The sequence below is a fragment of the Uloborus diversus genome, chromosome 3, assembly GCF_026930045.1.
Source record: "Uloborus diversus isolate 005 chromosome 3, Udiv.v.3.1, whole genome shotgun sequence".
Classification (NCBI taxonomy): domain Eukaryota; kingdom Metazoa; phylum Arthropoda; class Arachnida; order Araneae; family Uloboridae; genus Uloborus; species Uloborus diversus.
The window spans coordinates 168,453,659-168,468,318 of record NC_072733.1 but is presented as its reverse complement, the minus strand read 5'-3'; the positions used below and the strand labels follow the sequence as shown (position 1 = coordinate 168,468,318).

Genomic DNA, 14,660 nt, shown 5'->3' with positions numbered 1-14,660 from the left:
TTCCTGATAAGAGCCCTTGAACAATATAACCAATTTCATATCACTAAAATCATCTAAAATTGAGTTTTTGGAACTTTGAAATACTTCCTATAGAAAGTTCGGATCCCTATCACTAAAGTGTTAAGATATGTGCTACAATTTCATTTTTCCAGACAGCAAGAGCTTCGTAAAACTATTGAAGATAGGCTAAAACAATTTTCAACTTCAATATCAAAAATATGCCATGGAAGAGTTCTGCATCTCGACTCAAGGAGGGCGCGATCGCCCCATCGCCCCTCCCTTGTATCCGTCCTTGTTCGGAGCTGTATTAAAATATGGGCAACTAACTTTTGCCTATTTTATGATCCCCACATGTAACGCTCTTCCGTAAAAGTACTGGAGGAACTGAATAACTTTTAGAGTAATCGAAAAAACTTGAAAAAAAAAATCATACATATTTTTTCATATTTACAAAAATAAATAGGTCAAAACAGTAACATAAAACGTTGTTTCAGGCACTTATTCAATTATTCTGTAGATAACCATATTGGCATGTGAAAAGCTTTAATTTTTTTTTGTTCCTTTTTTCATTTCTGAAGAATAAGTCATACTGAAAAAAAAAAATAGTACTCAAGTATTGAAATGTGTCACACAGAGTGCAACTTACCTACTGTGGCTTCCAAAATTGTTCGTACGCTTTAAATGTGTGTGGTTAAAAATGAAGTGCCTAGGAATTGAAATAGTAGTTCAATATTTTTTCATACTGTCTCTGCATGATTACATCAACCCAACATTTTTTACAAAATATTGACTGTTTGAAATGGGCCAAAAATGAGGTGACAGGGAAATATCTTCAGAAAATTTCGAAATTAAAGTTGTCAAAAACTGTCAGTTTTTAAAACTTTATCTTTTCAATGCAGTGATAGTTAAAAAATCGTTTGGTATTAATTTTTGCTTGTTTACTACAAAAATTCTACGTATTATTTTCAAAATGGCTCGAATTTGCAAAGTTACAACAAACGCAATTCGAAAATGTACTAATTCTTCATTACATTCGAAGTAAAAACAGTTCGATATATTGCAAAGGTAGTTCATTTATCCCATACTACTGTGTAGTACTTAAAAAAAAACGCTTTAAAGAAGAAAATTGGATCGAAAATAAGGTGAGAAATAGTTGATCAGCAAAGTTAACAAAATGCGATCAGAGATTTATAATTACAAAATGCATGAAAAACCCACGTTTGAGTTTTGAAAGTTTCAGCATAATAGAATGAAACATTTTCGTTCCAATTTCACTTGTAACTGTTCACCGTGTTTGCAAAAAATGTTTAGTTAGTGTGAAAAACAGAAAATATAGGATTTCCTTTGCAAAATCAATGATAAATTAACCCGAAACGTATAGAAATACACTGCAAATCTTAAAATACTTTTAATTCTAATAATTGTCTTTGTAGCACACTTTGTTTTCGAAAGAGAAGGTGGAAGATGATTTCTTAGAAAATTATAGAATACTCGTCTTCTTAAAGCGCGATAATGGTGGCCAACTGACAACCTTTTTCAGTGTTGGTCTGAAGCCTCATCCCCAAAAGACGCATATAGAATCTTCCAAAACCACGTGTTGCGGCGTGGCCAAGTCTCAACTGCTGAAAAACGGACAATAAATACACCAGAATATCATTTTGATGTGAAAATATTATTGGCATAAAATTGGTCTCGATTTAAAAGAGATCAGAAAAAAGGCACAATCAGCTTTATCATAGTTCTTGATACATAATGTAATAAAAATCATAACTTTAATGATCAAATATGGATTTAAGCTAAGAATTTTCTTTGTTCCAAAATCGATCATTTGTCGAAATCGATCAATGTCTAAATATTTTTTCTCTCTTGATTATTTGCTCTCCATAATCTCATAATTATGTCAAAAAGAAATTGAAAAAATATAAGGCAATTACAAAAAATTCATAAAATGAATAATAAAGCAAAATATTTTCTTAAATAAAAACTGCATATTACATTACATAGTTTGTGTTATTAATTTGAACAAATAACTCATGCATCATATTGATTTATAAACTTTTTCACTTCAATTTATGACGAACCTGATGAACGCTTGTAATTATTTCTAAACATGATTTTTCACAACTTACTTTTGAATTTTTGTTTCTTTTGTCATTGTAATCAGATTTTAATTCAGGACAGATAATTAATAAAACTGAGCAAAGATGTTTATTTACACTAATATTCATTGAGATTATTTCTTACACTACAATTTTAATTTTTTTTTCCTCTCAACTCTCTATGCTTTAATTTAATTGTTTTCTTAATTTCAGTTTGATTTATGTTATAAAGAAAATTGAAGGCATTTACCATGACTTTTTTTTAAAAACTTTTTTACTCTTAAATTTTTATATTTTAATCATTTTAATTCTAAACATTGGTTAAGTTTTACATCTCCTCCCCTAATTCTTTTTTTTTTTCCTTATTTGTCATGAGTCATTTGATGAACGTACAAAAATTGAAGCCAACTGAATCGTAAATGAGGTGGATATTAGGGCCTGATTCTTATGGGCTTCATTTGGTTCATTTACCTTATAAATTAGTGAAATTTTACTTGGTATTAAAGAAGTCATAAAAAATATTGAAATGTAAAGTAGTTATTATATTTATTATGCATAAGCAAATAAACTTTTGAGATAAATCCTAAAAAATTACTAAAATTAATTATAAAATTTACGTAAAACACGTTGTATTCGATATTATTTTACCAGTAGTAGTAATAAGTATGTTTTTTTTTTAAATCGAGATGAGCAAAAATTTCTGACAAACTGTCAAATCTTTCTGTGGGCCAGTGCCAGTCTGCTGAACCACTGGTTGAGAACCGGTGATTTACACCAGTTTATATTATGTCTTCTCTTGATTGCTTACAAATCAAAAAGTGCATCTGATGTTATTTCACATTATACTTCAGTCTTGAAACTACGACATCAATTTTATAAGCATCTACCATGATTAAAATAGATAAAAATTTCTATTTAATAAGTATGTTTAACACATTTAATTTCAATTAGATGTTATAACAACGGAGAGAGCATCTATGTTCAATATATATATATATATACATATATATATATATAACTATTTGCTTCAAAACGATACTAAACTTGAACACAAAAACTGTGAGATCTAAAAATAACAAAGAAAACTAAACATTCAAGTACATAAAATAACTATTTTGTACATAAAAGCTATCATTTATAAGCAGTTTTATTTTTATTGCAACTATTCAGTACTTATCTTTTGTTCATTTAAAAAAAGCGCTATTTTTGTAGAAAAAAAATTAAATCAAATTCATTCTATAGGGTGTATCAGTACAGCATTTACAGACTTTCAAGGCAGATAGAGTACACCTAGATGATGGAAAATCACATAGCAATGCATGGTCGGAAGCACTTTCTTGACGCGATAGTGACGGCACAAAGCACAAGAAAAACTGAATAAATAAAAGGAGAAAACATGTTTATTATTTTTAATACAGCAAAAATGCTGGTAAGTTTTTGTCTGGTGGGCGGGATAGATGTCGTTACATAAATTGAAGCATCAGATAATGGTGCATGTGCACATGCGGTTTTTGTTGCCGCGCTCGCTTTGACGTTCGATCTTCAATGAGCCGGACATGTGAGGCACGCATCATGACCGTTGGTCATAATTTCGAACACCTACTTTGATGAGGATCGTTGGCTCCATCATGTTCTTTTTTCTTAGTTTTTTGCTGTACTAAGGTTACTAAACATGTTTTCTTCTCTTATTCTTGTCTTGCCTTTTTGGTGATTTGTGTCGTCAATACCGCTCCAAAAATCTGACCATGCATTGCTATGTAGTTTCCCATCGTCTAGGTATACTCTATCTGCCCTGAAAGTCTGTAAACACTGTACTGATACACTATGTATAGATAACATTTCAAAGGAATCTTAAATTTATATTTCTTTTTCTTACTAATGAGTCATTCTTCAACTTTTCTGTCATACGCTTTTTACAGTAAAAACTTTAAGGAACAATTTATTTAACAATGATTTTTAATTTCATCAAAAATATATCTATTTAAAACTGCCAACAAATTTTCAAAAATAAATTTTAGTATATTTTTGGTTCATAACATGTGAATTCTCACATCCGTGGCATGTCACACACCTAGTGTGACTGTTTATGTTGCTTAAAAACTTGTTTAATTAAAAGTATATACTTATTTATTGATTATTCCTTTCACAAGTGTCTCAAATATTAATTGTTGAAGTATATTTAATTTTTTAATATTGTGTTTTAATTCGTTTTAGTAAGACAAGAAGTCATGTCACAAAATAAAATTCTCACCTCCGTTACCTAAACACAAAATGCCATTCCTCATTAACACGTGGCAGTAATTGACATCAAATTTTATTTTCCATGATACAAGACCCTTGTTTATTTTCAGCTATAGTTGAAGTTGTGATATTTTTGTCGAAACTTGGTATGGTTATTCTGATTTCTCACCTCTATGAACTTGAATTTCAGGGATGTAAATTAATGTAAAAAAAAAGAAGTGAACATGTTTTTATGTGCTTAACATGTACAGATTATAGCAACGAAGAAAAATAAATTTTCCCTGAAAAATGTATCTATTAGGCCTATATTAATGGAAAATTCTTCACCTCCGTGAATCTCACCGCTTTGACAAACCTTATCAGTGTCATTATTTCTGAGGTAAAAATAAATAATGGAGGAGAAATACATCAATAATAGGCATTATACCAAAATTATAAATTGCCAGTATATCCTCAAATTTACTAAGTAGGGGAATGTGGGGCAAAGTAAAATGGTTAAGATGACTGCATTTTTTAAAATAAACAAATTGGAAATTTGTTTTAAAAGTTACAGTCCATAAAGAAAGAATATTGTATTTTATAGTAAAACTTGCACTGAAACAGTATTTTTACTTTTGGCAGGAAATTTGAGTCTTCCAAAAAAACATGGAAAATTTACCTTTTTTTTATGGGGCAAAGCGAAAAATGAAATATTTTTCAAATGAAACATTTTCTATTCGATTTTAAAACATGTTTTTGATCAAAAGAATCGGTGAATAAAATGTTAAATGAATAAATGTAAATATAATAAAACAATAAACAAATAATTGAATAAATAAATCATTTAATATATGAAGAAAAATAAATGAGCGAGTAAAAGAATGAATGAATAAAAAAATAAGTGAATGAATGAATAAATAAGTCAATTACTAAATAAAGAAATGTAAATGAATTAATTAACAAATGAAAGTGTAAGTGATTTATATTAAATGATTGAGTGAGTCAATGAAACAAACTACAGTCGAGTCCCGACATACGCGAGGGATGCGTTCCAAGACCCCTCGTGTAAGTCGAAATTTTGCGTTGTGGGAAAGGGTATGCGCAAAAACTTTTATGAAAGGATCCAAATATTTTAGACACTTGTAAATACCCCCTCAACTGTTAAAAAACCATTTCTGAACTAGCGCTACCGAGGCTTAAACATTACTGTTCCTTACATAAAGAACTGAATGATTACTTATATATTTTTTTAAAACCATTTCATTCAACATAAAATACTGCTACAATGCACAAAATCAATGATCAATGGGAAAGAAAGACATAAAATAAACCAGTATACGGTACATACAGTATATAGTAAGAAAAGCAAATGCCCTATAGTTGTACTGTACAGTAGATCCTGTAATGATATTTGTAACTTAAAAAAGTGGATATGATAATGATTTATGCTGCATAATTAAACCATTATTCTAATATATATTTAAATACAGTTGCTTCACTAGTTCTTTTATAACGTTTCCACATATGGCAACACCCTTCTTCCTGGTTTCTTTACTTCACAATACAAGATCAGCTTCCATTTTCATAAATATTTGCATTTTACTAAGATATTACTTGGTGAACTTTTACAGATTTCCTTTTCTTGACTTTTAATTGTCAGCTTTTCAAGAAGCTTTAGCATTGAGAGCTTTAGCTTTTCTTTAATTGTCAAAACTTTCTCTCTTTCTTTTTATCTTCATAAACTTTAGATGAAACAGCGCTCTTAGGTGTCATTATATTTCATCAACTTTCTCTTTTATAATAAAACAAAATAAACGGAAAATAAGGAGTAGTTATTTGTATAAATGATGTTCAGATTAGTAGGGTGTGGGAACTTCCACTCTCGGTGATGCGAAAGGGAGGAAAGTCTAATCACGAAAAAAAGAAATTATGGTAGCCAATAACAAAACCAATACTTACACACCACGATTCCCCTCCAAAAATTTTCGCTTTGCAGGTGAGGAATTTACGTTAGATCTAAAATTCTTTACTGGTGAAAAAATCGCGTTATAGCCATTTCGCGTAAGTCGGGTCGCCTTGTAGTGGGAGTCGACTGTATTTCACTTTGCCCCATATGTACTTGACTAATTGTACAATTTATTTAAAATGCAAATAAACTTAATACTAACTAAATTAATACTGGATTGAATACTAGGATGTCTCAATTAATATTTAAAATGTTAATAACAAGAACTTTATCATTTTATAGTAACAAAAATAATTTTTGTCTTACAACAAAATATTACAATATGAGTGTCAATTTTTAAAAAGTGCCTGTATTACCAAATGCTTCAATCTTTGGCAGTATTTTTTTCCTGACTGGAATCGACTACATATGGTACTATATTGTTAAAATAATACCAGATAGGTACCGCTGAGAGCAGAGAAAATATTTCACCAGTTCACTTTGCCTGCTAGTTCACTTTGCCCCATGTTCCCCCACTATTTTTTAATACATTTGAAACTACTAATTAAGCCATACTTTAATTAAGAGAGCTTAAAATTATGTCCCCACTAATCATTAAAGTATCTGATTGTTTGCACAATAAACAAAATTACTACTTTGATATTAAATTGGCCTTGATTTTTAAATATTAAAAGTTTTTTTCTTTTTTTTTAGTTTCTATGAACAAGGCTTTTTTTATTATTTTTTTAATTTATGAGCAAAATAATTCATACTTAGCTGGGCCATTGTCTATGGTTACTTCTAGTAGGTAACACTTTCATGTAATTACGAAAAAAAAGAAAGCAAAAGGTTTCAAAATTGAAAAATACTTGCGTTCAAAAGTTACGTTTTCTGGGGAATGACCCTAATATATTACTAATATAGTTCAATTTATACAAGTCTAAAAGAAAATAATTCATACCGATACATGTTGTAATATGTAAGATGTATCTTGAATGAAAGTGTCATCAAGCAAAGTGTCAGCTTCATCTAAGACTAAGTACTCCAGATTTGCTAATTTGAAAACACCTGAAAGCAGAAACATAAACGTTTTACCAAGTAAAAACTTTACATGTAGACATGAGGTAATGCATGAATGTGAACTTCAAACTTGAGCCTCATTCTTGTTTAAATACGCACAAATGCAGTTTTTCAGCTAAATAACGTTATTTCCATATTTTAGGCATATTTTAAATGAATTTTAAGAATAATTTTGTTTAAGTACAAACGATGTTTGTATATGTGTTAATTAGTTCAAGTGATATCACCATTTGTTAGATATTTGTTTAAAAAGTTGTCAATACATCCAGTCCAGACATCTAAATTTTAGCATTAGCTAAAAAGTGTCACTTTTCGGCAGCTCTGATCAGTTTTTTAAGAAGTACTAGTTATTTATTTACTTCTACTATAAATTTATTATGTTGTATAAAATCATTTTACTGTTTTTTTCTTACTTACTATTGATATCATTATTTAGGATATAATAATTGAATAAGTATTCACTTTTACTTTCAATTTAGTGCTAAAAAACCAGTTTATAGATTGTTTTTCACTAAATTTGAAAGTTAATGATGATGTAAAATAATGGCAGTTCTTTCATAATTTTTTTAATTCATTATTTCTGTTTTTTAAGCTGTCTCTTAGACAGAGCTTGGGCTGAAGTTTCTTTAGAGGCAATTACTTGCAGCTTCATACCCTATATTGTAACTTCACTTTAAGAGGCAGATCTACACCCTGTTTTGTAGATCCCTTGCTAGTATTTTAAATAATTTTAAGCTACCAGTGTAAAGGTAATCTTAACCTATACCAGGTTAGAGACTCACAGAGGCAAAAAAAAAGTACTGAAATACACTATATGACCAAAAGTATTGGGACACTTTCAAAAATTTACATTTTCAAGGGTTTCTCAAGAAATAAGAGAATAATTGCTTTGTAACTTTTGTCACAAAAAAAGTATCAAAAGTTAAATCACCCGCGAGTTTCGGGATCAGTAACAAATTGAGGAAAACAAAAATGTTTTTGATCATCATTCATCATAAATAGCTGAGATTAAGCTGTAAATTTCAGAAAATAGTTAGCTTACTATGTTCCATTACTTTACCTATTTTCAAGAAGGTATCACTGATATTCACGAAGGTATGGGCATTTCTTTCAAAACTACGAATTTTATTTTAAAGGTTTTGGATTACAACACACAAAGTTTTACATCAAAGCTTACCAAACTTTCAGAAAACATGACAGCATACAAGAGAAGCTTAATACTAAAATCTGAAGTTTAAATGTTGAAAATTTGATAAAATATGGACATTTAAAGCAATTAATTTCTCACTGCGGATGCATGAAAGATAGCAAATTATAACTTTCACAGTTTAAAACCCCACTAGATTCTTCAATTCATAATAAAATTCCAGTTCAATATCTTAAAAATTCAGAAAGTTATCAGCGATCTAATCAGTCAAATTTCAACCATTCTTGGATAGGCAGCCAGTCGTGAGGGGTCATTCCCAAATAATCTGTTTCTATCATGAATCACACTGAACGATAGCAAGCAAAAGTTGCAAACTTGTGAACGACCCCTCATGGCTTGCCGTCTATCCAAGAATTGTTGAAATTCGGCTCAATAGATCGCTGATAAGTTTTTAGATTTTAAAGGTACTAAGGTGGAATTTTTTATGAGATGAAGGATATATCTGGGCTTTTGATTATGAAGGTTATAAATTGCTATCTTTCGCGCATGCGCAGTGAAAAATTAATTGCTTTAAATGTCCATATATTGTCAAATTTTCAACATTTCAACTTCAAATTTTAGTATTACACTTCTCTTGTATTCTGTCAAGTTTTCTGAAAGTTTCGTAAGCTTTGAGGAAAAACTTTGTGTGTTACGAGCCAAAAACTATGAAATAAAATACGTATTATTGAAAGAAATGCTTACATCTTCGTGAATATCAGTGATACTTTCTTGAAAGTTTGTAAAATAAGTGTACATAGTCAGCTAACTAATTTCTGAAATTTTCAGATTATTTGCAGCTTTTTTCAATGAATAATGATCAAAAAACATTTTTGTTTTTTTCAATTTGTTACTGATCCCCTAAACGCAAGAGTAATATAAACTTTTATTGGAAAATGACAGCTGGAGCTGAAAAAGTCTTTTCGTGAAAAAAAGGTACAAAACAATTGGTCTTTAATGTCTTGAGAAATCCTTAAAAATGTGAATTTTTGAAAGTGTCCCAATACTTTTGGTCATATAGTGAATCATGTCGTCACAATTCTCCATTGAAAGCTTAAAGAACAAACTGATGTTACAAACATAAATTATTACATTACACAACAATGAAATACAAAATGAAGTTCAGTCTTCATATTTAATATAAATAACAAGATCAGAACTTCAATTCTAACAAAAAAAAAAGGAGTTCTGAAGCCCTATATTCTTCAGAACACACCAAGCACTATAGCTTGACTTATTAAAACATGGACAGTTATGGGTAGGGTTCTGTCCATGAGTTAAAAGGGTAGTTGCATTGGAAAGTTTTCCCATGGTTTACCTTTAAGGCTAGGTTCAATCCATTCACTCTTCTGGGAGTAGTAATTTTTTGTAAAAAATTCTATAAATAAATAAAAAATGAAATTTAGAGATTTACCTTTCTTGAAAAGAATTTTAAAGGTACCAATTGAAGCTACTAAGACATCCATATAGCTGTTGTCATATGGAACTAATTCTTGAACCTAAAAAGTTTTTTAAAAGTTTTGAAAAACTTAATATGATGTAAATCATTACATTAATTGCGAACCGAAAAATTTCTGGCAGGCAACTTAACTAGAAAAACCAATACAAAATAAGCACAAAAGTAAAATAATTTCAATGCGAACACATTTTAAATGGCATAGCTATCATATGATCACACTAAAAGACATTTCGTACAATTCATGTCACAGTGCAGGTAAACCTTGCAAGTGTCTAAAATGTAGTCAATTCTCGATAACTCGAATCTGATGGGACCGTAAAAAACTTATCACTAGTTTCAATTTTCTCTGTTTAGAAGTAAAAACATGGAATATAACTAAGAAAACTACAGAAAAAAATAAATTATTTATAAATGAAAATTTTCATAATTTAAATAAAAACTCTAAAAACAAAATTAATCTTTCTTTTTTTATTTGTATTTCATTCTTGTAGGATAATCCACCATTTTAAGGTGCAAATAAGTTGAAGCTTTTTCAAAAATTATTTTTTTAGCAGCACATTTATTTGCTTCTGTGGTTTATACTAACTCTTCATGGCAAATTTCCAAGGCTATATTCAAGGGGAGGGTATTAGGGGTTAAACCCCTCCCATTAGAGAAAAAAAAGCAAGACAAATGGGGTATATTTGACATAAATTATTTTAATGTAAAAGTTTGTTCCTCCTTTCAAAAAAAAAAAAAAAACTTTTTCTCTAATTTTCAACTGTTAGAGCTAATTCCTTAGCAATGCTAAACCAAACAATGCTGCAAACTGCAAAAATATTTTGAAAAAGCAATGGTGGAAGAACCATTGCATAAGTCAATACAAAGGAGGGTTTTAGGGATTTTAAATCTCTCCTATTGGCGGAAATTTTTTTAAAACACACCAAATGAACAAAAGTGCACATTCTACTTCAAATTAACTTGAATATTGAAGTTTATGCACAGCATATTTTTTTTCAACACACACATACATTCCCTTTTAAAGTTTCCTGGCAATTTAGAAATGTCCTCTCTATATGGACTAAAATCATATTTCGGAAAAACAATGATACAGGAACCCTTGAATAGGCTGTCAATGCAAAGCATTCACTGCATTTAATATTGCTTCTTGTGAGGAGGTTATGATGACTTGATCATTTCACAAAAAAAGATAAGTGTTGCCTTATGAAGATACATAGTAATTGTGTTTGAAAATGCAATTTACATCCGCAACAAACCACTTCCTATATTTAGTTAGATAAGCATTATCCGAGAAAATAAAACTAGAAAACATATACCATTAAAGAATTTGACATTTTTTTTGGTACTTTTGTTGCAATAAGCCACAAGGTAAACATAATAAGGTTTGAATCTAAACACGCAGTAAAATGAATAAATACTGGGGTTACTATGGCAGCCAGAAATTATTTTCTGGGAGATAGGATTCATAATGGTTCTTACCTATCCAATACAACATCACTTAGGCAGACTAACTTGAACCGGGCAAACCAAATGAACGAAAATCCAGGTACTAAGCAGAAACATTCTTAAATGAGCAGACTTATCTTTTGTTAAAGAAAAAAACAATGCTTTCAAACCAAACTATATAGTACCATTTCTTGCAATACAATCATTTACAGTTCAGCTGCAGTGGTGTTGGTCTGATGCTCCAAAGTATGCCACATTGTTTGTTAAAAGTATGATACTTTATTATACGTTCTATGCAGGAGTTGAATGTTTATTCAAAACAAAACCCGAATACTTGGTGTATTTATAGTTATCTGTTCTTGTAATCATAATTTTAAAAAATTATTTAAGTAAATACATGTTTTTTAACTCGACAAATTTTATATGGGGATAAACGGGGCTGGATAAACGTGGTTCTACTAAAAAAAAATACAGTAATAGAATTGGTAATTAATCAAAGCGAAATCTTCTGGGAATTTGGACCATCCTCCCCTCCTGCTATGTCTTTCATTGTGATCATTCAACATAAATAAATAATTTGACTCACTGTTGTGTTTTTGTGACAATGCAGATAAGAATGAAAAAATATTGAAACAAAACCCCTCCCTTCATAAAATCCTGGACACGAGCCTGCAAACTTTGATGTTTTTATCACATTTTATAAAGTCAGATTAATCTCAATAGTCTTCTTCAACTTCTTTAAAACTTGTTTCTTTAACGTTAATAAGAACTGTCTCACTGTATGTTTCCTTGATGAAGTCAAACTTTCGGATAGAGTTCCTTACTGACGCTTCATACATGGTTTCAGATTTCCTGTGCTGGAATTGCAGGAGAATGATTTTTTTATTGTTATTTGAAAGTTTCACTGCACTTTTAATTGACAAATTTTGAGACGTTTTAGAAAAGATGTCAAGATAAAAGAAGTAAAGTTCAAGATCTGGAGGATAAACTGAAGACCAAAGATCGGGACCAGATAAAAAATTAGAGTAGTAGTAATATTCAAGTTATCACTAATCAGCTGTATTTATGAAGCATTATTTATTTAATTTACAATAACATACATTTTCTCATAGCAAAAAAAAAGAAACATAAATAAAGAAAAAAATATTTAAACTTTGATTAGGCACAGTTCTAAAAAGGAGGGAGCTTGCAGAAATTTAACTTTTAAGCTTTAACAATTTAATTTCAATATAAAGTGACAAGTATTAACATACTATTAAAACTTTTTCTGCAATGCCCCCCTCTTTTTTGAACATTAATAATGCTGAGCCATTCTAACATGAAGAGATGTTTCTTTATTTCAAAATGTTTCAAATGAAATTAAAGGTAGGAAACTTAAACAGAAGGATTATTTTACAAGAGGGCCATAAGTTTTATGTCCACATATGTCACATTTTGCTTCAACATTTTTGTCTCCCCCCCCCCCCTCCCCCTTCTCTGCCATGAGTGTCGCACTTCAACCTACCCGCTTCCCTTGTCACATGTGACAATAATTTTCGTAAACATAATGAACAAATAAGCGACCCAAATCAGACAAAAAATACTGAAATTGCTTGGCTATGTGAACAAAACCACAGTATTGATAATATATGGTACTACACCTGCAAGTTCACTTACAGGCGTTTGTTTCAAACAAAATAGCGGCAATTCAGACTTTTGAATATGATTATCTGTTTATCTAACAAAAATTTGGATGAAATAATTTCGAAATAAATAATTAGTTTTTAACGAACAGCTGTTTAATATCTTAATCTTTCCTTTTCATTCATTTTGAACTTAAAAATATTTTCTTCCCAATAATAAGTCAGAACTCCCCCCCCCCCCACTTCCCTTTACTTGAAAATACAATTTGATAATATCCAAATTGAAATTCTAATTCTTTTCAAAATTCATTTTTAAAATAAACATTATAACTTATTATAAAACATAGGAAAAAGTTATTATAAATAAAACTAGTACCATTTTCTAAAATTTTGAAGTGAGAAATGACCTAAAAGTGGAAAGTCATTTCTCAGTGCCTAGGACGAAAAGACACTTGAGAAAAGCTTTTGTTTACTGTTTTTTCATCGATAAGCATAATTCTTACCCATGAGAAAAAGGTCCCTTGTAACCAACCATGAAAGACATGTCTGAATTTTTTTTGTTAATGTTGTGCTTTTTTAATATTACTGTATATACTTTTACATTTTAGCACTAAGGTATTGATTTTTTATTTAAAAAAAACAATAATAATTTATTTCTTCCACTCTTCTTCTTTATTTAGATGTCTTATTTATTTCAATAAATTAAACTACAAGTTTATATAGTTATTTCAATTATGCTTTTTTACCTTCTTTAAAATCATTAAAAAAAACTATTATGTTAAGCCCAGTATATAGAGCCAAACAAATACAACTCTGATCTTCATTAAAAACTTGCAAAATTCAAAACATATTAAATAAAACTGGCACTGAAAAAGTTGAAAATCAGATTAACAATAACAAAAATTATGAAACTTCCAGAATATTCTGTAACTTCCAGATCAACAATATCAAATCTGTAACTAACGGCCTGATAAATAATTCAATTAGAAAATTTTAAAACTACTTGTTTTTTTTTTAATGCTGTATTTTAGGTGTATATACAAAATGATAAAAGAAAAATTGGTGGAAAATTTGATTTTTTTCCCTTTAAAATGTAGTTGGCATTTATGTTTCCATCTTTTGAGAGTTGCTCTTTAGAATATGAAACATGCTTAACAATCACTTCCAGACCAATTTTTCTTTGAAAATTATTATTAAACTTTTAAAGAAATTCAAATGCTAGATTAGTAATCAAAAATTTAATTTTTAAAACATATTTTCATACAATAAAAATATTTATTAAAAAAACAATATAGTAATGCGTTTAAATATTTTTAGTTCATCAAGTTATTTTTATCCTCGTTTTTTTTTTTTTTTTTGAAGAAAGCATTTAAAAATGGATGTTGTTGAAGATGTATGCATATAGGGATATGACAAGTTACAGGCACCCTACCAGTAATGGGAAAATTTGTCTTGAACTATCAATATCAAGTTTGTAATCTATATTCCAAGAACAGCATCAGTGGATTCTCAAAATAGCATCTTTCAAGAACAATCTTCACATATTTTTCCAAATGTAAGTCTTCATCTAGAGTGTGATTTATTGTGTTATTGCTTCTCAGTC

At 29.5% G+C, this 14,660-nt stretch overlaps 1 protein-coding gene across 1 annotated transcript in view; it reads right to left on the bottom strand.

Moving 5' to 3' along the window:
- Window positions 1–7,048: 7,048 nt before the first annotated feature.
- LOC129219228 (probable ATP-dependent RNA helicase DDX28) overlaps window positions 7,049–14,660 on the bottom strand; it is a 28,937-nt gene continuing 21,325 nt past the window's right edge. The window contains exons 5-6 of the mRNA XM_054853551.1: window positions 9,945–10,029; window positions 7,049–7,332 (exon numbers count right to left, since the gene is read on the bottom strand). Of these exons, the coding sequence (XP_054709526.1) occupies window positions 7,220–7,332; window positions 9,945–10,029 (198 nt within the window). The 3' untranslated portion in view covers window positions 7,049–7,219. The remainder of the gene's footprint in view (window positions 7,333–9,944; window positions 10,030–14,660) is intronic.